General features: G+C 35.4%; 2 protein-coding genes across 2 annotated transcripts; both read right to left on the bottom strand.

The window, feature by feature from the left end:
• Window positions 1-1,135: 1,135 nt before the first annotated feature.
• On the bottom strand, window positions 1,136-15,939 carry LOC131950307 (uncharacterized). Its single transcript, XM_059312412.1, has 10 exons — window positions 15,779-15,939; window positions 8,278-8,363; window positions 7,245-7,728; window positions 3,989-4,089; window positions 3,394-3,543; window positions 3,193-3,245; window positions 2,919-3,050; window positions 2,397-2,613; window positions 1,963-2,055; window positions 1,136-1,141 (listed from the first exon to the last, which is right to left on the bottom strand). The coding sequence occupies exons 1-10, from the start codon at window positions 15,891-15,893 to the stop codon at window positions 1,136-1,138; spliced, it is 1,437 nt and encodes a 478-aa protein (XP_059168395.1). The 5' UTR covers window positions 15,894-15,939.
• On the bottom strand, window positions 15,917-20,441 carry LOC131950306 (uncharacterized). Its single transcript, XM_059312411.1, has 5 exons — window positions 20,248-20,441; window positions 19,915-19,958; window positions 19,639-19,729; window positions 16,042-16,152; window positions 15,917-15,947 (listed from the first exon to the last, which is right to left on the bottom strand). The coding sequence occupies exons 1-5, from the start codon at window positions 20,439-20,441 to the stop codon at window positions 15,917-15,919; spliced, it is 471 nt and encodes a 156-aa protein (XP_059168394.1).
• Window positions 20,442-23,899: the final 3,458 nt, after the last annotated feature.

The following is a 23,899-nucleotide window of genomic DNA, read 5'->3' as shown; positions in this document are numbered from 1 at the left end:
CCTTAAAACACAATAACTCATGAAGTTTCAGTTAGGTAGGAGCAGAGGCGTAGCGATGGGGGGAAAGGGGGGTACATACGTCCCCGGGCGCCGACCTTAGGGGGCTCCAAAATGGGTTGTAAAAACAAATTAAAGTATCATTTTAGCTGCATTTTTTCATTATAAATAGTTTGCGGGGGGGGGGGGGGGTGCAAATCAAAAGATTGATGGGGGGGGGGGGGTGCAAATTGAAAATTTGCTCCCGAAGGGGGCGCCAAATTGAATGGGTAGGAGAAATGTCATATATGACTTTATGCATGAATTGCTTCAAATTTTGAATGACTTCCAATAGTCATAATTGATGGTTAAGCAATTTCTCATTTCTAAAATATCGATACATTAGGTAAACTTCAAATAAATGAATTAGCTGCTGTCGGTAGATTTCCAGTGGACGGCGTATTCTACTTTATCTCAGACTTTTAAAAAATCTTCTGAATTTGATTACAAGCTTTTATTCAACTTGCTTTCTCTATCTGTCGTGCTTTTGTCTGTCGTGCTTCGCAATAAGTCAAAACGGGCGAACAAAATTTTGACAACTTCAAACGACTAATTTATTTTAAACTTGACGCAAGGGTCAAATGATCGATGACAATGCAATGCGACATAAAATTTGAATTAATTATTAGATTAAATAAATTTTTACAAATAAATTCCTATTGCTATATAAATTACTAATTTTTGAGACCAGGACAAAAGGGCCGAGATAGTCAAAAGCCTAACAGAAAATAAGGCGATACAAAATGGCAGACTCGATAAAGGCCGACATTAATATAACGTCCACATCAAAGAAGCCGAATGGATATAAAGCCGACAAGTTTTAGAAAACAGCAAACCTTAGGTATGTAAATGTTTAGTATTTATATAGAACAATTTACACAATAATCAAGTTAAATTACACATAGTACCATACCGGATAATACTGTCCCACCATATGGCTAGGTCATACAATCTTAGATAAGAATTAAAACCCTTTCAGTAGTAGCTGACCTGTCAGGTTTTATCAAATGTGGTGTTATAAAATGCGTCCACAATCTTTAATCAATGTAACAATTTACGATACTGAAAATTTTCTTATATATTACTGTAACCCAAAGTTCTAGCACTAGAATTAAATATAAAACTTTTATAACTTAGTACAATATGGTAAAACATGGAGTAACATTACAATTGTGTATTTATATACAATGTAATCCGGTCATAGCACGTGACCAGGCTTCCTAAGTTGATTTTATCGTTTTTTTCCAAACACCCTAAAGAATAACAACTAGCATTGTCTCCCTTTTTGCATGTGAGCGGTAATACAGACGGCTTTTGATATCATTCTTTGACGGTTCTCTCTTGGGGAGCTATGTAGTAAGCCATACTGTTTGCAATATTAGAATTTCTACTTTGGTCGACCTTATGGATTTCCGGCCTTATGGATTTTCGGCCTTATGGATTTTCGGCATTATGGTTTGACGGCCACTTAGGAGCTCGCCTTCTATTTGTATTTTACTCTGACTAATACATAGTCGGTTTTTTTATGTTGCTTTTTGCCCTAGTTAGCCCTTTGTCCTCTCGGTGTTTTGAAAGTTAGTATCTTATCTTAAAAGAAATACATTAGAAATTAAATTACCTTTCTTGTTTCTTGAGTGGATAATAAATTTATAACAGCCATAACGTTTTTACAAATATTTTCAATGTTCCTGTGTGTTGACTCTCCTAGAAGATTTATTTTTGAAAGCTTGTAGTAAATCCGGTTACAATTGCTTAAAGTTATTTGTGTGATCTTTAATACGAATATAAAATATATTTGTACAAATAACACAAAATCTGTCAAGCTTATATTTCAATTTTTTTCTCTATTGAAATCAAAAACATTCTTTGCTTACTCAATCCGTGCGCTAGGAAATGGATAAGCCCTTTGAAGAGAAAATCACTAACTGTAGAATCTAGTAGCAGTGACTTTCTTCCAAATTTTGGATGTAGACAATCTTTGAAAAACTTGAGAACTTTCTCATTCATGTTCATAAAAAGCTAGAATAAAATATGTAAAAATGTTAAAAAATATGTGTATAGTAGTCGCACCCCTGAATAGAATGGACCAAAAAGCCCCCCGTTTCACTTCCCTCGGGTAGAAGCGTCACAATGTGAGATGAATGCGAAGCGCTAATGTCGTTGGACACAATTGAAACCGAAATGCCAACAGTAAAAATCCGTATTTAACTAAATTTTGTTATAACTTTTTAAATTTTTTTAACTCCTGCAAAATTACTGCCTAGTAAAAAAAAAAATATCTACATGAAGTGTTTTGTTTATATTAATTTTAAAATTGAAATCAAACTGGCAAACGTTAGAAAAACGTATTTTAGATCTACCTTTTTCAAAAGACTTTGCACAACAGCAAATATAACCGAAAGTTTTTTCCCCAAAAAGTTAGCGACATTGATGTAGGGATATTCATCTGATTGTTTCTTGGACAAAATGTGACGCACTTCCTGTTGTATTTTATCTCCAGGTGAATCAAGAATAGTTTCCAGTACTTTTATTAGTTTGTCCACATTAGGCCAGCCTTTACATTTAGGCAAATATTTTCTGATTGACAAAATAGTATTAAATTATTGAATACAGTTTTTTTTTACAAAACATTGCTTTTTTAAAATATATAATTTACTGCATTTTAAAGCTTGTTTTTAGATTTAGATTTACTTCAACTAAGACTTAGATTCAACTTAGATTTAGATTGTTTATGTGCATGCGCATGTGCATGTTCAGATAACATTCATATATATATATATATATATATATATATATATATATATATATATATATATATATATATATATATATATATATTTATTTATTTATTTATTTATAGTCGTCAGAATAACATCACAAACCTCATCTCTTTATTAGCTAGATCAAGCTTATCAAAATCTTCTGAACTGTGGCACAAGAAAATCTTTTCAATCTGTACTTCTATTATAATATTGAGGTGCTTTTCAACAGATGATTCCACACTGTTTATGGATCTGTAGAAAATGTTGTTAGTCATTATGCATCTTCTAGACAGGTAAGGTATTCAAGCTGTAGTGTTCATTATAAAAATAGTGTAAAATATACCAGGCCAAAAGTATGACCGGATATTGATAAAAAATTCATGTTGTAATTTACCTCTGCTGTTTTATTTCAGTAATGGAGTTAAAAAATAGTTCTTGAATAACAGTCTGAAAAGCAAATTATTTAATAAAGTTAATTTAAAAAAATAACATTGAAACTGAGTTTAATTACCATTTTTCCTACTTTTTTTTCCGAATATGTGATATTTGATTAATTTAAGTACATAAGCTGATCAAATAAGTAAAGTGTAAGTACAAGGGTATCCAGATCCGTATTTTTTGCAAGTCGACCTTTAAAGATAAGATCTTCCAGGTAGAGGAAAGCTCTACGCTGTATGTTTGGACAACTAACAGCCAAGTACGTGATTCCGAGTGCATCATTGCTGCTGTGCATATCAGGTAAAACCTGCAAAACAAAGATAATATAATTATGAGTTTTCTGTTTAAATCATTAATAATTTGCTTCGAGAACTAATATGTGTCTGATAATTAAAGTGTATGTTGTTTCAATACTCAACTTCAGAGTTTCTTCCAGGCATCTCTTTTTTTACCGCCCCCCCCCCGAACGAAATGAAATTTATATAATTTATATAGAAAATATATACTTTTAACAGTGTCCGCCCCCCCCCCCCCCACCAAAGAAAGCCTACCGCCCCCCCCCCCCCCGGAGAAAAAAGTCTGGAAGAAACACTGCTCAACTTTTATAAACGATTTGGCTCGGGAGTAGAAAAAAGTAAATTCACAAACTAAAAAAAGCTCAATGAATATTGTACTTGGAGAAATTTAAATAATCTAGTATATATTTATTCACTAATGTATTTATTTGGTATATATAAAATAAAAAAGCTTACTATGTGCAATAAGAAGTATAAGTTAGCTATATGTTTTTCTGGATGTCTCTGTATTTTGTTCACTTTTTCCTTTAGTTCCTTAAAGTTTGTTAAAGAGGAAACTGAAGAAAATACACATTAATGATTTGTTTATGCAAAAAGACAACACAATATATAAATGTTTTACAATTGAACAGATTTACAAGCATTTAATATTTTAAATTAAAAACAGCTTTACTAAGGGATGGGGTTAGCAATGAGTGTACATGTATTTTAGTTTCTAAACACGGATTTTGCTTTGAAAATTGATGTAGCTAAAGGTGTTCTTGTTATTCCAATTTATTTTTTATCGATGCTGATTTAATTGAATTGGTGGAAAGAAAGAAAATAATCAATGTAAGTAGTTGGGTTTTAAAAATTTACAAGTTTTAACTACCTTATGAGTTTCATTTTAAAATTTAGTTTATTATTCATAAATTTTTAGCATTAGAAAGTATTACTTTTTTTCTCATTTTTTTACAAGCTTTTTAGATCCGTTTGTTTGGGGGTTTGTGGTAAAACTTATAATCGAATTTTGACCCACTTCTATTGCACCGATTCCGTTAATACTTTCCAAGCGTCTTCTTTTCGAGGGCAATACAAGGATACCTATCTTTAAAAATCTAATTAGATTAATTTAAAGATTAGTACATTCAATTATGAAAGTGGAGATAACAGATGTACTGTGGTTCACGCTGAAAGTTGTTTGGTCATCGTTGGTTGCTGGAAGCGGCAGAAAACTGTCTTTCAGAGATCACAATCTACTGGTCGGATTTTAACTAAATTCAAATATGTTTAGTCGAAGCCTTTATATATCTAGTGTCAACCCAATTAAAATGAATTACTTATTTAAATAAATGTTAAATCGTTATAGCAACAAGCTTTTACATGCACTGAAAATATGAAAATATAAACTAATTTGCTTTCTTAATCAAATGTTTTGTCGCTAAAATCTGTAAAAGATCTCATGAGCGACCACAGCTTTGATTAAAGAAAATAATTAGTTTTATTTTCTACTTTTTTAGTGGTTCCTAATTTATGAAGTCAACAGGACTAAAAGTATTTGCTTTGAAACAACCTAAGTAGATTGCGATATCTCAAAGACGATTATCTGCGAAGGATAGTTCCTAATCGTGCTACCTCCCACTAGCTTCAAATAGTTTAAAATCTTTATTATCTGCCCCTAATAGCCTTCACTAGATCTACCAGCTCTACTATTGTAAAAATTTTCGTGAAGCAAAGCTCACCAGACTGCTAAGTGTGATCGCGTTGATCTAGTTATTTCCCCTTCTGTTATTGAATATAGTAATCTATTAAGGGGGAAGGCTCCGGCAAAAAAAAAACTTTTTTAATACTCGTTAGAAAACAGTTATTTCTTTACAGCTTTATTAAGATACATCCGCATATGCATTTCCACTAAAAAAATGGTGGAAAAATCTTGGTAACTATGACAACGGTGGCCATCTTGAAAAATTAACCCCTTCGTAGGTTTTCCACCATTCATAATATATTACATTTTAAGCCCAATAAACAATCAATTCATAATCTTCTTCTATATTTTGGGGCACTCAGCTAAAAATTTTAAGTGCATATCTTCAAACTAATTTTTTATGAATTTTCAAAATTTGTGTCTGTTCAAAACACTTAACTTTGGGGAATTTTTGGGCATTAAAACGATATACTATTTGTATTAGGTTTCAACACTATAATCAATTTTTAACAGTTTTTATAATTTGAGTATACAATAAATTTCTCTAGATATACAGATTGGCTGTCAGGAAATTTACTTAAGTTCTAGATATAGATCTAGAATCTGGGTTAAACCAAAATTAATTAGTTAAAAATGAAAACAATCAGAAAAAACATAATAAATAATTGAGTTTCTATATTTTAAAATATTTTATTCTTTAAATATTTGATATAAATCTTTGCGTTTTAGTTTCACGGATCATTTTATTCGAGAATACAAAGAATTTATCTAGATCTAGATCTACAGCTACGGAAAAATAACTTACGCCAGCCATAGATTAAAGATCTAGTTTAGATCGATATCTCTTTAGATCTAGATCTCTAGATCTAGCTTTATCTAGATATAGAATCTATGCCAATAATGAGTTTCTATACTAAACTATACTAAACTATTTCAGCCCTTAATTATTTTATGTAAATCTTTGTTTCTTTGCTATGGAATTGGCTAATTTATGATATAATTTAAATTTGAAATAATAGGATCTATTCGCGTAACTCAAGTTTCTTGGTATCCCACTAATTTTGCGCCTAATCGGAAGTGCCCAGCTAGCTGAGTTGATAGTGTAATAGGCACCATGCGGGGGGTACGGGTTCAAGACACATCATGTCAATGTAACTTTTTCAATTTTTTAAAATATGTGAATAATAAACTTGCCTATCGGGAGTTGGCGGGACACGGGGGCAGGTAAAGTAGAGTTCACCTGTTTCTGTGTCCTCAGCGAATGCAGAGATAATGTGGTCAGACAAATGCTCAGCCGATATTGATGTTTTTAAAAGACAATAATATGTTGCATGAGGTGTGACGTCTTATTGAATGTGAAGTCTAAATTTTTGTGTGATAGTGGGAAGGAAAGGGGATAGATAAAAATCTTCAAACAAAAGTGACTTCATTTATGGATCACTCCCGAAATTCACTGTTATTCAAGAATAACAGGCAGTATAGTATACTACTAAAATTCAAGTTTGTTTAAAAGTTTGTAATTTTTTTTGTCCGTCTGTTTGGTTACAACCGCGTTTTCATGCATTTTTGCTTGTTCTTTATTCTTCTTCTTCTTCTTCGTTCTTAATTATTAGTGTTGTAGGTGATCGAGATTTATCTGCCAGTGGGTTTGAACTCGAGACTTTATTCGAATTTATCAACCATGAGCTTTTTGCCGACTCGACCACGCCTCCAACACAATTAAGCGTTACGTGTCAACTGGTTATGCGCCATAGAGGCCATTGACTCCGATTTCAGCCTGCTTTTCTTTTTGGATTTGCTTCCATAGCCTTTGGCAGTAGTTGTTTAATTTTGGAGTTGTCTCTCCTAGAAGAGTGGCTGTCCCCAGCTAACGAGCCTCATCTGCCCGAGGGTTCGAACTCGAGACTTTTCGGTTTAGCAGCCATGAGCTTTACCGACTCGACCACGCCGACCCCTGCTTGTTCTTTAAACTATATAATTTAAATCACAAGTGAAGTATTTTTACATGTATGAGGTAATTCAACTTACAATCTAAAATATGGTTTGACAGCTGTGCTTGATTCTCTACCCTTGCAAAAATCCACGCATCATTTAGTTTGTTTCCATGAGCTTCAGGAAATCGCTCCAACTTTTGACCTTTATTTGAACTTTGTTGCTTTTCTTTAAGTCTAAGTTCTTCAATTCTTTTAAAGAAAGATGCATAGTAAAGCGCAGAACTATCAGAATCTGTAGATACAATCTCAGTAATATTTCTGGCTTCTATATCGGTATTCTCTGTAACCGTTTCTTGTACATCCATTGATTCCGGAAATGATTGTTGAATTCCTTTGAGGAAATCATTTATATTGTCCTCATTGGTTACTGGTAGCACATAAAATTCTTTGAAAAATTGCTCATATGCATTATCATTATTGCTTTGTTTCTTCGGTGCTGGGTAAATACTTTCAAATCTAACAACTATAAACTTAGCTTTTTGTGCTAAAATATATTCATGAAGTTTAAAGAAATGAAGCTGAAACAAAAAGAAAACATTAATCAAACTATAACAATTTTAACTTTCATTTTCACAAAGTATTTTTAAGTGATTACAACCCCTCTATGTTACATTATCCAAAACAAATTGGAAAGAGTACTGACATAATTAAGAACTTAAAATAATGTACATAAAAATTCACCAAAAAAAAAAAAAAAAAAAAAAACCGTACTTCTTAATTCATTTAAAAAATGAATTTTTATAAGTATTTTTGCATTGGTTATTAATATCTTCAATAGAAAATGTAACTATTAGCATTACTACACGTATTTTAAAAAATATTCTGCTGATAGCTTTTTGTTTTTGTTATTTCTATTATTTGTTAACGTTAATTGATTAGATGACCTAAAGATATGCTGCATTTCATACAAGTTCTGCATACGCATCTCCATGAAGTAAATTTTAATTATTCTTTTTGAAACACAAACTAATTTGGTGAGAGGAGTATATTTTGTTGTTTGTTTCTTAATCTTTTGTCTTCTAGCTTCTTGTGTAATGTAATCTCAGTAAAAAAAAATTGTACCTAACCTTATCCCAAAAAGTCTCACACTTGTGCAGTACCGTACAACAGCTGTTTTCAATTTTTTCTTTCAATATTTGCTCATAATTTCCAACTGTAAAAGAATGTTTTGCTTTATAAAAGACATTTTGTAAAGAATAAATAATTTCCTTACAGTACATGGTAATACACCAGTAGCGTAGCGAGAGGGGGGGGGGCGGGGGCGGGGCACATATGTCTCCGGGCGCCGACCTTAGGGGGCGCCAAAATGGGTTGGAAAAATAAATTGAAAGGTTGAGGGGGGTGCAAATTGAAAGTTTGAGGGGGGTGTCAAATCAAAATCTTGAAGGGGGGGGGGGGGGGGGGGTGCAAATCGAAATCTCGAGGGGAGGGTGCAAATCGAAAGTTTGAGGGAGGGGTGCAAATCGAAAAGTTTGTCCCCGGGTTCCGGGATGGGTCGATACGCCTCTGTAATACACCATGTATGCAAGAAACATTTCATACATTAGGATTACTGTAACTTACGCTACATTTTTCTATTACTTTAATTTTCTATGTTCCACTTAAAGCAGATAGGATTAGATTATAAACAAGTTAATAAAAAGTCTAGTGACAATTTAAGCGCAATTTCCTTATGTTAACTAAAAATTGCTCTGTCGTAGCGTAAAGCACACACGGGGACAAAACACAAGACGTATAATGCTGGGGTGCGTTCAAGCTAGGAGAACGATTCGTTTGTAGGTGTTTATGTAATTTTTTAAAAAAATTTGTGACCGAACGAAAGGATATTTTTGAAAACTTTCTTCGGCAATATTGTTCTAAATTATGGCAGAAATCGATTGGTACATGTTTCAAGTCGCTAAGTGGTCTGGTTGCCGAGATATGGGCCAAAAACTGCATTTTTTCGAGGTGTTTCGGCTTTTCCGGGAAATCCAGGAAGGAATTCCGGGAATTTTTTTAGGCTCACAATCATCCTCGAAACTTGCTTAACATATTTGCTTTGGAACTAGTCCTCGATATTGCTTCGTTGAGGAGGAGATACGACTTAAAGCTGCGGACACACATCCATCCATTGCGGACACACATCCATCCATCCATCCATCAATCCATCAATCCATCCATCCATCCATCCATCCATCCGTCCATCCATCCATCCATCCATCCATCCATCCATCCATCCATCCATCCATCCATCCATCCATCCATCCATCCATCCATCCATCCATCCATCCATCCATCCATCCATCCATCCATCCATCCATCCATCCATCCATCCATCCATCCATCCATCCATCCATCCATCCATCCATCCATCCATCCATCCATCCATCCATCCATCCATCCATCCATCCATCCATCCATCCATCCATCCATCCATCCATCCATCCATCCATCCATCCATCCATCCATCCATCCATCCATCCATCCATCCATCCATCCATCCATCCATCCATCCATCCATCCATCCATCCATCCATCCATCCATCCATCCATCCATCCATCCATCCATCCATCCATCCATCCATCCATCCATCCATCCATCCATCCATCCATCCATCCATCCATCCATCCATCCATCCATCCATCCATCCATCCATCCATCCATCCATCCATCCATCCATCCATCCATCCATCCATCCATCCATCCATCCATCCATCCATCCATCCATCCATCCATCCATCCATCCATCCATCCATCCATCCATCCATCCATCCATCCATCCATCCATCCATCCATCCATCCATCCATCCATCCATCCATCCATCCATCCATCCATCCATCCATCCATCCATCCATCCATCCATCCATCCATCCAGAAATGGCGAGTTAATAATAGCAATTCCTGTAAGGAAATTACGCTAAAAAGTCTAATGTGTAGTTGTGGTATTCAGTTTTAGCTTCTAAGTTTATTAGATTACTAGCCGTCCCTGCCAGGCCCTGCACTGGCCTCATTGAAAAACCTATCAGTAAATTAGCATGACTTGGGGGTTATCCATAAATGACGTCACGCTTTTTTGACGACTTTTACCTCCCCCCTTGCCCTCTGTCACACATCGTCACAAAAAGCCAGACCCCCCCCCCCCTAAAATGACGTCAAACCTCAGCCTACAACCACCGTCAAAATTGCAGTTGAATTTTTTTTAAACATCGATCTGTTTCCAAAATCTTGTCTGAACTCTGTCAACAAAGAGTATTTTAATCAATTCCTATTACAATTTATTAAAACTGTTTTCTAAAACGCGAAGTAACGTCTAAAATTCGATTTCTAACATTCCTTTTTACTTTCTCGTATATACGAAGTATAGAGAAAGTATTGTAATCGTGCACAAAAATCAATTGAAATTTTAACAACTTTCACCGTATTACACCTCAGTCCTTCATCACATCCGAAGTATAGAGGACTTATTTTAATCGGGCAAAAATTATCAATCCAGATTTATCAAAATTAAGAGGTTTTATGCGTAATCCAGTCTGAAAAACTGGGCTTTGCAATTCTGTCCGTATGTCTGTGTGTGTGTGTGTCTGTCCGTGTGTAAACACGATAACTTGAGTACCGTTACAGCTAGGTTGATGAAATTTCATATATAAGTATTTTATCAAAATCGTAGATCCGTATCAACTTTTGAGCGATTTCCTATAACCGGTAGTACTTTTCCTACTTTGAATTTTTCAAAAGCCTATAACTTGAGTACTATTTCAGATAGATAAATGAAATTTCACTTGTAAGTAAAAGATCTAATTCTCTACCTTCTGTCAAATTTTGAGTAATTTACGTTGCCTGAAAGTACTAATTTACGCTACTTCCGATTTTTCAAAAAACTAATGTAAATTTTTAAAGTACTAATAATATTGCGCACTATTATGCACTTTTTTTTTGGCGTTCACTTGGTGTGCAATCTTTTTTCTACGAGATTTTATTCTATTTTTAAAACTTTAAGTATTTAAAATGGATTAAAAATCATGTCTATAGCCCGAGTTCCCATCCCCTGTTATTTTATATAAGAATATTCGAGAAAGTTTAGGGGAGATCACTCCCGGTTTGTTTTATAATGCAAAAGTGTGACGTCGCTCCATCTGAACCTCCCTCACCCTCATCACACACCTTCACAAAATTACAGAAACCCCCCTCGTACCTACGAGTGTGACGTCATTTATGGACGACCCCTTGTGTGTTTATTAAGTAGCATATACACAGCATTGGCTGAGACGTTTCATAAAATAACAAATAATCATAAACGTAACTGTAACTCTTAACTTTACCCTAACCAAAACTAAACACAACCTAAACTATCACACAGACGCAAACATAACGCAAATACAAACACAAACTCAAACACAAACGCAAACACAAAAGTAAACACAAACGCAAACCTATATGCAAACGTTTGAAAATGATCAATATTGAGTTTTTTAATCATACAAAAATGAATACTTAAAAAATATTACACAATGGCGATCAAGTTGTTTTTTATTTTATACTGTGACGTGGCCTAGATGTTCATAACGAAAGCGTGTAGGCACGGAGAGATTGGGTGTGAGAGGTCGCCTCCCCTGACAAGTGTGTGAACTCTAGTGTGTAAGCAGTGTGTGGTATCGTCAACTTAGGGTAGCATGTAGTCAATGTTTTCGTCTCAATGTTCACTGTTTCTCTGTAGAAGTTACAAGATTATATTTGACTGTTATAAATGAACTGTCGATTCTGTTTTTAATTTGTGTTGTGCCTGGTTCCAACATTAAATGGAAAGCTGAGCATAACAAGTGAGGGCTTAAGTCCGGGATTTGAACACATCAAGATTCGAGTTTTTACCCCTAGACAAAAAGGAAAATATTTAGTATCAACGGCAGTGTCACAAGCGACGGGAAAATTTCTAGTATTAACGGCAGCGTTACAGCCGACTAGAAACTATCTAGTATTAACGGCAGCGTTACAGCCGACTAGAAAATATCTCGTATCAAAGGCAGCGTTTACAGCCGACTAGAAAATATCTAGTATTAACGGCAGCGTTACAGCCGACTAGAAAACATCTAGTATTAACGGCAGCGTTACAGCCGACTAGAAAATATCTAGTATTAACGGCAGCGTTACAGCCGACTAGAAAATATCTAGTATTAACGGCAGCGTTACAGCCGACTAGAAAATATCTAGTATTAACGGCAGCGTTACAGCCGACTAGAAAATATCTAGTATTAACGGAAGCAGTCACAGCCGACCAGAAAAGACGTAGTATCAACAGCCACAAAACTTGTGAACAGTGCTACAGACATCATGGCCATAAATAATGAAATTAAAAATACAGTGATAAAGCTAGAAGAGAAGTTGAGGGAACTTGCTAGCTACAAAGTGGACTACATTAGCATACCAAGTAAGTTATCAAATTTTAGAGCTACAATATTAGCATCTCAGTCCTTGATCACATCAGAAGCAAATCAGTGCGCCGCCACTAACATGAACGCTCTAGCTACTGTCCCACTTGCAGAGGACCTAGTCAACCAGACACGCAATCTAGGCAGCAAGTCAGCAGTGTGGAGAACTAGGTCAAGGGCAGCTGAGCAGAAGGTAACTTTAATCCAGAATCAAGTTAATAGTCTTTTCAAAGATACTAATGAGACTTTAATCATAGTTAAAGACTGTGATGTCAAGATAGCAGGATCGGAACAAAAATGTTTGGACTCCAGAGCCAGAGCTGAGCAGAAGAGCGAGAGCCAACGTCAGAGCCAGAGCCAGTGCCAGAGCCAGTGCCAGAGCCAAAGCCAAAGCCAAAGCCAGAGCCAGTGCCAGAGCCAGAGCCAGAGCCAAAAACAGAGCCAGAGCCAAAAACAGAGCCAGAGCCAAAAACAGAGCCAGAGCCAAAACCAGAGCCAGAGCCGAAACCAGAGCCAGAGCCAAAGCCAGAGCCAAAGCCAGAGCCGGAGCCAAAACCAGAGCCAAAGCCAGAGCCAAAGCCAGAGCCAAAGCCATAGCCAAGGCCAGAGCCAAAGCCAGAACCAAAGCCAAAGCCAGAGCCAAAACCAGAGCCAAAGCGAGAGCCAAAGCGAGATCCCGATCGACATCCAGAGCCAGAATACTGTACCAAAATTAGAGTGGTGTACGAACTTGTATTATCTGAATAGCTTCTAGTTTGTATTCTATCGTCATTGACTAGATTCAACATCTCTCACTTCATAAAACGAAAGGAAAGTAACATTGTTCTGATGTCTTGTGATTCAATTCAAATGCTTTATTGATGACAAATGTTTTTTTTTAAAACCTTGTTGACTTATAGACTAGACGTACAAAGCTATAAGTAGTTAATTCATGCTTACGTCCAACATTTGATTGTAGAGATATAATTTTTTACCCGTCATCATTTATTTATAGGGAGATTTAAAGTATGTAAAAGGTCAGATAAATATTGTATTAACATTTTTACTGTACATGTTAAGTAGTTGTGCAGGATAGACCTTAGAAATGCTGTTTAATTTAAGGGAAAATAAGAAACCTCTTTTTTTAGGGGGGGGGGAGGTGTGACGTGGCCTAGATGTTCATAACGAAAGCGTGATGCACGGAGAGATTGGGTGTGAGAGTCGCCTCCCCTGACAAGTGTGTGAACTCTAGTGTGTAAGCAGTGTGTGGTATCGTCAACTTAGGGTAGCATGTAGTCAGTGTTTCGTCTCAATGTTCACTGTTTCTCTGTAGAAGTTACAAGATTATATTTGACTGTTATAAATGAACTGTGGATTCTGTTTTTAATTTGTGTTGTGCCTGGTTCCAACATTAAATGGAAAGCTGAGCATAACAATACATATCATCCACAATTCCGTCCGCCACAGAGGCACATATTCCATTTGAAATTTATATATTAGATAAGCTGCCCATTCAATTCCATCCAGTATCATACACACATATTTTAAAATGTGTATTATGTATGTCTATAACCTTAGATATAATACTGTGCTATATACATTAATTGTTTTCAAGCTTGGTAGCTTCCATGTGTGATGCTTTATATGTTCTCAAATTCATTTATAATGCAATCTATGCCAGAGCTTATTAGAATAAAACCATTTTTACCACTTTTTAATTGCAGGAAAAGATGTTTTTTATTAATTTTTGTAAAATGTCTAAATTTCACTTCGCTTTGAGTTGTTTTTTTTTTTTGGATTAGTACAAATGTTAACAAAACGTGACTGAGACCCTTACATCTTCGTACATTCGTATGAAACAGTAAAAGTTGGTATAACGCTTTCATAGAAATGGTCAGTATGTTTACGACGAAAAGCTCGTATTGTCACCTAATAGAAATACGATATAAATTTAAATTTAAATAAACCGGAAGTGATCTCCCCTAAACTTTCTCGAATATTCTTATATAAAATAACAGGGGATGGGAACTCGGGCTATAGACATGATTTTTAATCCATTTTAAATACTTAAAGTTTTAAAAATAGAATAAAATCTCGTAGACAAATTAATTTCACACCAAGTGAACGCCAAATAAAAAAGCGCATAATAGTGCGCAATATTATTATTAGTACTTTTAAAATTTACATTAGTTTTTTGAGAAATCGGAAGTAGCGTAAAGTACTACTTCCAGTCAACGGAAATTACTCAAAATTTAACAGAAGGTAGAGAATTAGATCTTTTACTTACATGTGAAATTTCATTTATCTATCTGAAATAGTACTCAAGTTATAGGATTTTGAAAAATTCAAAGTAGGAAAAGTACCACTTCCGATTATCAGAAATCGCTCAAAAGTTGATACGGATCTAAAATTTTGATAAAATACTTATATATGAAATTTCATCAACCTAGCTGTAACGGTACTCAAGTTATCGTGTTTACACATGGACAGACAGACAGACAGACACACAGACAGACACACAGACATACGGACAAGATTGCAAAATTATGTTTTTCCGTATCAGTGAGGTGTAAAACGTCGAGATTTGTAAAAATCTCGATTTTTTTTTTTTGCACGATTACAAGACTTTCTCTATACTTCGTATATACGAGAAAGTAAAAAAAGAATACTTTCTGAATAAATAAATTTAAGTTTTGAGTAAAGTAAAAACTTCAAATACCGGAAAACAATCAAAAGTTGATTTAAAAAACTACGGAGATATATATATATATATATATATATATATATATATATATATATATATATATATATATATATATATATATATAATTCTCTACGTCGCCGAACCATGCGAGACACTACGCACACTCGCCGACTCTCTAACTGTTCTCCCGCCTCCTCCCTCGCTCTCCAGGCATACGCAACTCCAATCCACCCTGAGTCTTTCAGGAAGTCTTCGCCCGTCACTAAATAGCGGCGTATCCTACGTCGCGGGTCGGCTCGTATGCAAGAAAAACAACTGAACGGTACTTATGTTATCGTGTTCACAGACAAACATACATGTATGTTTGCAAAACTATTACAATGAGCTAAAACGTCAATTTTTTTTCAAATTTTGGATTTCGGCATTTTTCATTGTTGCAATACTGTCTCTTTACACCATAAACAATACAGAAAAAACTTACCAATAAGATTCTTAGAAACAGTATACCCATACTTTTGCAAAGTCTTGATCAGATCTCGAAGATGATTTAAACATGTCTCATCTTCACAATAAGGCACATGGACATCAGAAGCCATCGTGGTTCTCAGCCAATTACACCTTATTCCTGCCAAATGTGCTTCTTACATTTTCTGAAAACAAAACAAAAGCAACAACTAAATGGTGACTGGTTTTAGTAGTCTACCTTATTTAATTAAGCTAGAAGAGGTCGAAGACTTTAAGTACCTCGGCAGCTGCACCTCAGCAAATGTCATCATCAAGAAAGAAATAGCCACTAGAATAGCAATGGCAGCGCAGGCTTTCAACAGACTTGCTAAGATCTGGAAATCATCCTCACTGCAGCAGAAAACCAAAATAAAAATTTACAAGTCTAATGTACATTCTGTACTCCACTATGCTGCAGAGTCATGGAAACTGATCAAGAGAGTAGAGAGCCGACTCAGAGGCTTTGAAAGAAGATCCCTCCAACATATTCTCAGGATAAAGTGAGTCGAAAAAAATCCCGTACAAGGAAATACGACGAAGGACAGGCTTAAACGACATTGTTTTAGAAGTACGAATGAGGAGATGGCGATTGCTGGGTCATGTCCTTCACATGAACAGAAGAAGTCTCCTGTACATATTGTTAAATTGGACTCCCCCTGGAATCCCCACGTATTAATAAATGAACGCGAACAGGGAATGGGGGCTGGTTAAAATGTTAATTTTTGTGATCGACAATGTGCACTAGCTCTAATGAACATACACATGAGAAAGGTGCTTAGCGAACAGCAAAATTGATTAATAAAAAGTATAAGTTTTTTTGTTTTTTTTTACGTTAAAGCCATATTTAACAAAATGGCATGATTATTGTAATGAAAATCTCAGTAATGAACATAACATACTAAAAAAACTATACTAACTGTCAACTGTAAATAGTACCGTGTTAACTGATAATAAACAGTAACCAACGCAATTAAAATAATATACGGAAATAAAGAAACAATCAAATAAAACCAAACCCAAAGCGCGTGGAGGTCGGGCCGACGGCCCCAACTCCGCGTGTAACGAACAAAGTGAGCTCAAAATGGTAAGAAAGAGAATGTTTGGATTGTATAGTGTATCACATAAAAATGTATGTTGCTGGTATTGACGTAAGCAAAGTGGCGGTACAGTTTTACCGTCACATTCTCATTCCTCGCTAAAATTTTGTGGTAACGCAATTTTCAGCGGACCAGAAAAAAACAAACTGTGCATGTGCCTTTCATTTTTACAGAGAAATAAATAAATCAGGAGTGATCTCCCCTTCACTTTCTTGAAATTCTTATATAAAAACAACAACGGGCATTGTAACTCGGGATATAGACATGATTTTTAATCCAATTTTAATTGCTTAAAACTTTTTATAAGTAGAATAGAATCTCGTAAAAAATTTTTTTGCACACCAAGTGAACGTCAAACGATATGCGTATAATAGTACAGAATTCTAGTATTATATAAATTCATTTTCGTTTTTTGAGAAATCGGAAATAGCGTAAATTACAACTTCCGGTAAACAGAAAATACTCAAAATTTGATAGAAGGCAAATAATAAAATCTTTTACTAATATGTGAAATTTCGTTTATCTAACTGAAAAAGTTCTCAAGTTATAGGCTTTTGAAAAAAGCAAAAGTAGAACAAGTTCTACTTCCAGTTACAGGGAATCACTGAAAAGTTAATCCAGAACTACAAATTGGATACAATACTTGTATATAAAATTTCATCAACCTAGCTGTAACGGTACTCAAGTTATCGTGTTCACTGACACACATACGCACACACAGGCAGACATACGGACAGAATTGCAAAGCCCAATTTTCCGACTCGATTACTCATAGTACGCTGAAATTTTGATAAATCCGCATTTATAAATTTGCCTGATTAAAATAAGTCCCCTATACTCCGTATATGATAAAGTACTGAGGTATAAAAAGATGAAAACTGTCAAAATTTCATGCGATATTTGTGCACGATTACAATACTTCCTCTATACCCTGTATTTGAAAAAGTAAAAATGTAAATGTACATTGCCTTAGAAGACGAAATGTCAATAATATTGGAAAATAGGTCTTAGCATGCCTCATGAAATATACAGTAAATATAATGTAATATAAACTTTGGGAATTATGCTATGATTGTTTATTGTAAATAACAGTAAGAGTAGATTTGGCTTTTTTGTTTTGTTTAGTGACAACAGTTAACATTGAACAGTGAACTGTTCTCTCTCTCTCTCTCTCTCTCTCTGTGTGTGTGTGACTGAGTCTGTTAACACGATAACTTGATTACCGTTACAGCTAGATTGATGAAATTCCATATATAGTATTGTATTAAATTTTTAGTTCTGTATTAACTTTTCAGCGATTTCCGATAACCGGAAGTGGTGCTTACTTTTCAAAAGCTTGATTTTTTTTCAGATAGATAAACAAAATTTCTCATATTAGTAAAAAATCTAATCATATGCATTTTGTTAAATTTTGAGTAATTTCCTTATACCGGAAGTTGTACTTCACGCTATTTCCGAATTCTCACAAACGCATATGAATTTATAAAGTACTAATATCCCGCACTATTATATACACATTTTTTTGCTGTTGACTTGATGCGCAATTCTTTTTCTATTTTATTCTATTCTATTTTTAAAGTTTAAATAATAAAAAAAAAAATTAAAATCATGTCTATTTCCCCAGTTTCCGTCACCCGTAGTCTTATATAAGTATATTCGAGAAAGTTTAGGGGAGATCACTCCTGCTTTTATTTTCTCTAGCGATGGACTAATAAAGTTTGGTCTGTGCGGTTGGTAGAACAATGTGACTGAAGCAGTGTTTCTTCCAGACCTACTTTGTTCTCCGGGGGGCACTTGATAGTTTTCGGGAGGGGGGCGGAAAATATTTTCCGGGGGGGGGGGGGGGGGGTGGAGGCGTGCATAGTGGTAACATTATGTTTTCTATACAAATTCCATTTCGTCATTTGATGGGTTGTTATTTTATTCCCGAACGTAACAAAATTTATATAGAAAATATATACTTTTATCAGTGTTCGTCTCAACCCCCCCCCCAAATCCCCCCCCCCCCCCACCTGGAGAAAAAAGTCTTGAAGAAACACTATTGACGTGCTGTACAATAAAGGTCAACTCAAGCACCCGGAGTGTGTTGTTACACGGCGTGTCAGTCCCGACAGGCGACGTAATTTGTCAACCGTGTCAGTTTCAATGCTTGGCCTATAAACAGTGTTCTTGATGTTATTTTCTGCACTTGGCAGATTGGGTGGGTCGTGTATATTAGCGTATATAATAGCGGGTGCTGGGTCAGGATCTAACTGTACCAAGTTTTTGGGTTGCTCAGACATGACACACTCGGCTAGCTTAACTTAAAGCGATCTAAAATCAATAAAATTACTAACAGAAAAATAGCCTATATTATTTAGGAATTTTTTAAAAAATTAAATAAAACGTGAATAAATATTTTAGGACTTCCTTAGGAATTCCTTAAGCCCACCCAGCTCTTATGGGTACCCAGTACCCAGTAAAATGCAAAGTGCTGACCAAATTGTCCGATTAAATACGGAGATCATATAAAAGATGAACTCTATTTCATCTGCCTCTTGGACGGCGAAACTAGGAAGGGTATCCTCTAATTCTCAAACAAGAAAGAAACGTACTATAACAGTGACAAATCATAAAAACCTACTTATCGCTTCTCATTAACGTTCGATTTCACTATTTCTTGTCAGCACAGAGAGCTCGTAATCTTGTATTCCCTCAGTATTCTGTGGTTCATGTTAAATTAAATAAAGGCAGTACGAACCGTAAACTCGTATTGACCTCTTTGCTATGATGTTTTAATTTAGTATACACGCTGCATGATGAAGAGACACTAATTTGTTCATATTTGCTTCCTGTAGCATATTAAAAACATGTTTTAACATTAGGTTAACAGTATCAGTGTATTTTTTTAATCAATAGCTTTATATTCAGTATTTATTTAATATACTAAATACAATTACACACATTGTAATGCTCCACACGAATCAACTGATAGTGAATTTAAATTCGTTGAAATAGAGAAGCGTATGTTACAAACCTGCAAACCTGTGATTGAATGGTTCTGCACTGAGAAAATAATACCTAAGTAAAGTCAAGTAGCGTATGTTTTTTTTTTTTTAATATTGCTGATCTGAGCAGTGTGGATTTCCCAATGGGTTTAAAAATAGATGACCTAAATAAACCTCAACCAGAGGGATATATCTTTCCTGAACCTACATATATGTTCATGGCATGGAAGTAAGTTGCAAAAGCTTATGTTCAACACAATTAGTTTGCTTAGTTTAGTCCGAAAGTCATGATTAGCAGAAAATGAAATTGATATTATATTTCTATTTTATTTCCATATCCACTCTAAAGCGAGATAACTTACATAGGTGCCAATTTAATAATAGTAAAACAACAGTCCGACATACACAATACCGACATGGGCAGAAAGCCAATTGTCAAAATATCATCGTTGCTTATCTCGAGAAGATGGGCCCCCTTGTCCACCAATCTCTGATAGGCCCTGGTTGGAAACGGTGGGCCTTCTTGGACAACCCCAACACTAACACCTTTTGTCATGGGCTTTAATGACGAAATATTTTGTCGAGAGTGGCTTTAAAGTTAGCAGTTTAACTGAGTCATCGATATATATATATATATATATATATATATATATATATATATATATATATATATATATATATATATATATATATATATATATATATATATATATATATATATATATATATATATATATATACATATATATATATTTAACATAAACTTATCCCTCCACCCGAAAAAAACTGATGGGAAATTGTAGGACCTAGTGGAGTCTATGTAAATATCGTTGAGAGTTAAAAACGAGCCGATGGTACCATACTAGACTTTATTTAACTCAGGTCCCATCAGTTTTAAAAATGTAGACGTTACTTGAAGTTAATATGCACTGTAGTTTTACCTGACTCAGTTTTTCGGGAATATCATAGGACAATTTTAGAATTTTTTTGACAAATCGCTAGTAAGTTTTAAATACATTAGTGAATTCCCAGAGTTTTCTGTTAGATAAAAATAACATTTATAAACGGGCTAGAATACTGGCAAAACAGGTTTAGAAATTAGAATGTTTGTCTGTTGCCAAGTCATCCATACAGAGTGTCATGTATGCTTACACGAGGAATGGAGGCGAAGTGGGAATACAGACGTTGGTAAAAGAACCTGACTAACTAATCTTTGGGGTCATCCATAAATGACGTCACGCTTTTTTTGACGATTTTTACCTCCCCCCTCCCCTCCGTCACACGTCGTCACAAAAAGCCAGACCCCTCGGTAAGCGTCACCCAACTGTTGTGATGTGAGGTGAGGACAGGTTCGACAATAAACCAACACGAAAGTACGAAAGAGACATAGACTGCCTATTAGAGAATGGACCCCTTAACTTTCCTAACCCCACCATTTAGTATACCCTACCTAACCTCTAAATTTCCTGCGCTAAATGTCACTTCCCTCCCAATCGTTCCTATTCTACAGAATTGTGTGTACTATTTATTTACATTCTTTAATCTCAGTATAACTAAGGGGTCATCCATAAATGACGTCACGCTTTTTTGGATGATTTTTACCCCCCCCCCCTCCCCTCCGTCACACGTCGTCACAAAAAGCCAGACCCCCCCCCCCCCCTAAAATGACGTCACACCTCAAACTACAACCCCCCCCCCCCTCAAAATTGCAATTGAATTTATTTTTAAACATCGATATTTTTCTAAAATCTTGTCTAAACCATTACCATTTATTAAAACAGTTATCTAAAACGCAAAATAACGTCTAAAATTCGTTTTCTAGCATTGCTTTTTTATAATGCAAAAATGTGACGTCGCAACATCTGACCCCCCCCCTTCCCCACATCCCCCCTACGAGTATGACGTCATTTATGGATGACCTTTTAGCTGTGCCGAATACTTTTTATTTCTACCCAGTACACACTTCTGCATTTCATAGTTTAATAAAGCGGTAGTGATCTCCCCTAAACATTCTCGTATCTATATATATAAAATTCTCTTCTTGGAGACGTTAGAAAACAAGCTGCAAGCGCGCGCCTTGCAGTCCCATCTCTTCCTCTCTATCGCTACCACCCCCCACCCCACCCCACCCCCTCACATGGTCAGGTGAGTTGTAGTTCACGCTAAATGTTTACAAAACAATCGTAGAGCCGGGTTTGGTGACGGCTATTAGGGGCAGATAATTTAGTTTGAAACGATTTTAAACTTAGAGGAGGTAACTAAGAGGAGGCTGCTTTCTGGTGGGGGGAGGGGGGGGGGGGGGGGGAAGGGGGGTTTAGTGTCTTTAAGCAAATATTTTCAGTGGCAGCATTGGTACTGTCGAATTCACAAATTATAAATTACTGAAAAGTAGAAAAAAAAAACAACTAAATAGCGGCGTATGATACGCAGCGGGTCGGCTCGTATTCTTATATAACAGTAAGGGTTTGGATGGCATTCATAGTGAAGTTCGGCTATAGAAATATAAAAGTCTGTAACAAAACTCTCGTATTTTAAGAAAACATATAGAAGAAAAAAGTATTTTGTTAAAAAGTCTAATGTAAAATAATCGAATTCTGGTGTTTTTGTTTTTCGAAATCGGAAAATTAAAGTACAACTCCCGGTCACCGATTATCACTCAACATTAGACAGAAAATAATGACTAAGATATTATACCTATGAAAATTTTGTCAACCCAAGGGAAACCATACTCATGATATAGGTATTTTAGAAACTGAAAGTGTAATAAAGTAGCATTTTTGGATATCAAACAGCAAAACTAATACTAGCCGTCCCGGCCAGGCCCTGCACTGGCCTCTGTAAAAAAACTTATCTGTAAAGGATCATGGCGTGTGTGTTTAGCAATCAGCTTATACCCGGCATTGCCCGGGTTTAGGAAATACATTACTTTTCGAATTTAGCCTAAATACAACCAGCCAAAACCAACACACACACACACACAAACACAAATAACACAAACGAAACAAAACATAAACCCAACCACAAACGCAAACCCAAACACAAAGAAAACACAAACACATACGCAAACAAAAAAGTAAAGGAAAACAAACCCAAATGTAAAAGCAAACAAAAAAGTAAAGGAAAACAAACCCAAATGTAAAAGCAAACACTAACCCAAACAGAAAGAAAACACAAAAGCAAACAAAAAAGCAAACACAAACGTAATACAAATAGAAACACAAACGCAAACTTAACGGTAACAATAACTCAAAATAATGCAAATCAACGCAAACATAAACACACATTTTAATGCGAACAAAAACGCAAAGTGCTCACAGTCTAGCTCGGGGCAAAAAATTGCACCATGCTGGGGTGCCGGCCAAACCGCCTGATTCAACTTAGTAAACGACTATATTACCCCAACTTATTCATAGTTTTTGCACTCACTTATGCGAACGTAGTCGCCAAAGCAAACACGGGAAGGCCGGGGGCACCAAATAGCACCATGCCGGGGCGCCGGCGGACGCACCTGATTCAATTTAGTAAACGACTATAATAACCAAAGCTTATCCGCAAACGGAAAGTTAGAAGTAAACATAGAGGACAATTAGGAGCGGCTTCTAAACTGTTATTGATTACAAAAAATATTTAGTAAACAGTACGTGCAGTGTAAAAAAAATAAATAAAAGGAGGTATTTAAAATATGTCCGCCAATTACTGAATTGAGCTTTATACTATAGATATAAAATTTCGTTTACTTATATGTAAACTATATGTAATACATATTTGTAAAATTTTGTATATCAAAATTAAACCGTACTCAACTTATCGACTTTTGAGAAACCGAAAGAAGAGGAGTACGACTTCCAGTTCCTAGAAATAGCACAAAAATTGATAGAAAACAACACATTTGATAAAAAGGAATTGTTCGTTTTTAAAATTAGCGGAGTCCAATTTTTGATACCATCTAACTAAGTGACATAATGACTATTATGACATAGAGAAGTTCTTCAAACAAAATGATTACTCTTATTA

Source organism: Physella acuta, unplaced genomic scaffold (assembly GCF_028476545.2).
Source record: "Physella acuta isolate Inbredline_101_S28 unplaced genomic scaffold, ASM2847654v3 ptg000751l, whole genome shotgun sequence".
Lineage (NCBI taxonomy): Eukaryota > Metazoa > Mollusca > Gastropoda > Physidae > Physella > Physella acuta.
Note: the sequence above shows the minus strand (reverse complement) of the source record. Positions and strands in the feature narration are given on the sequence as shown.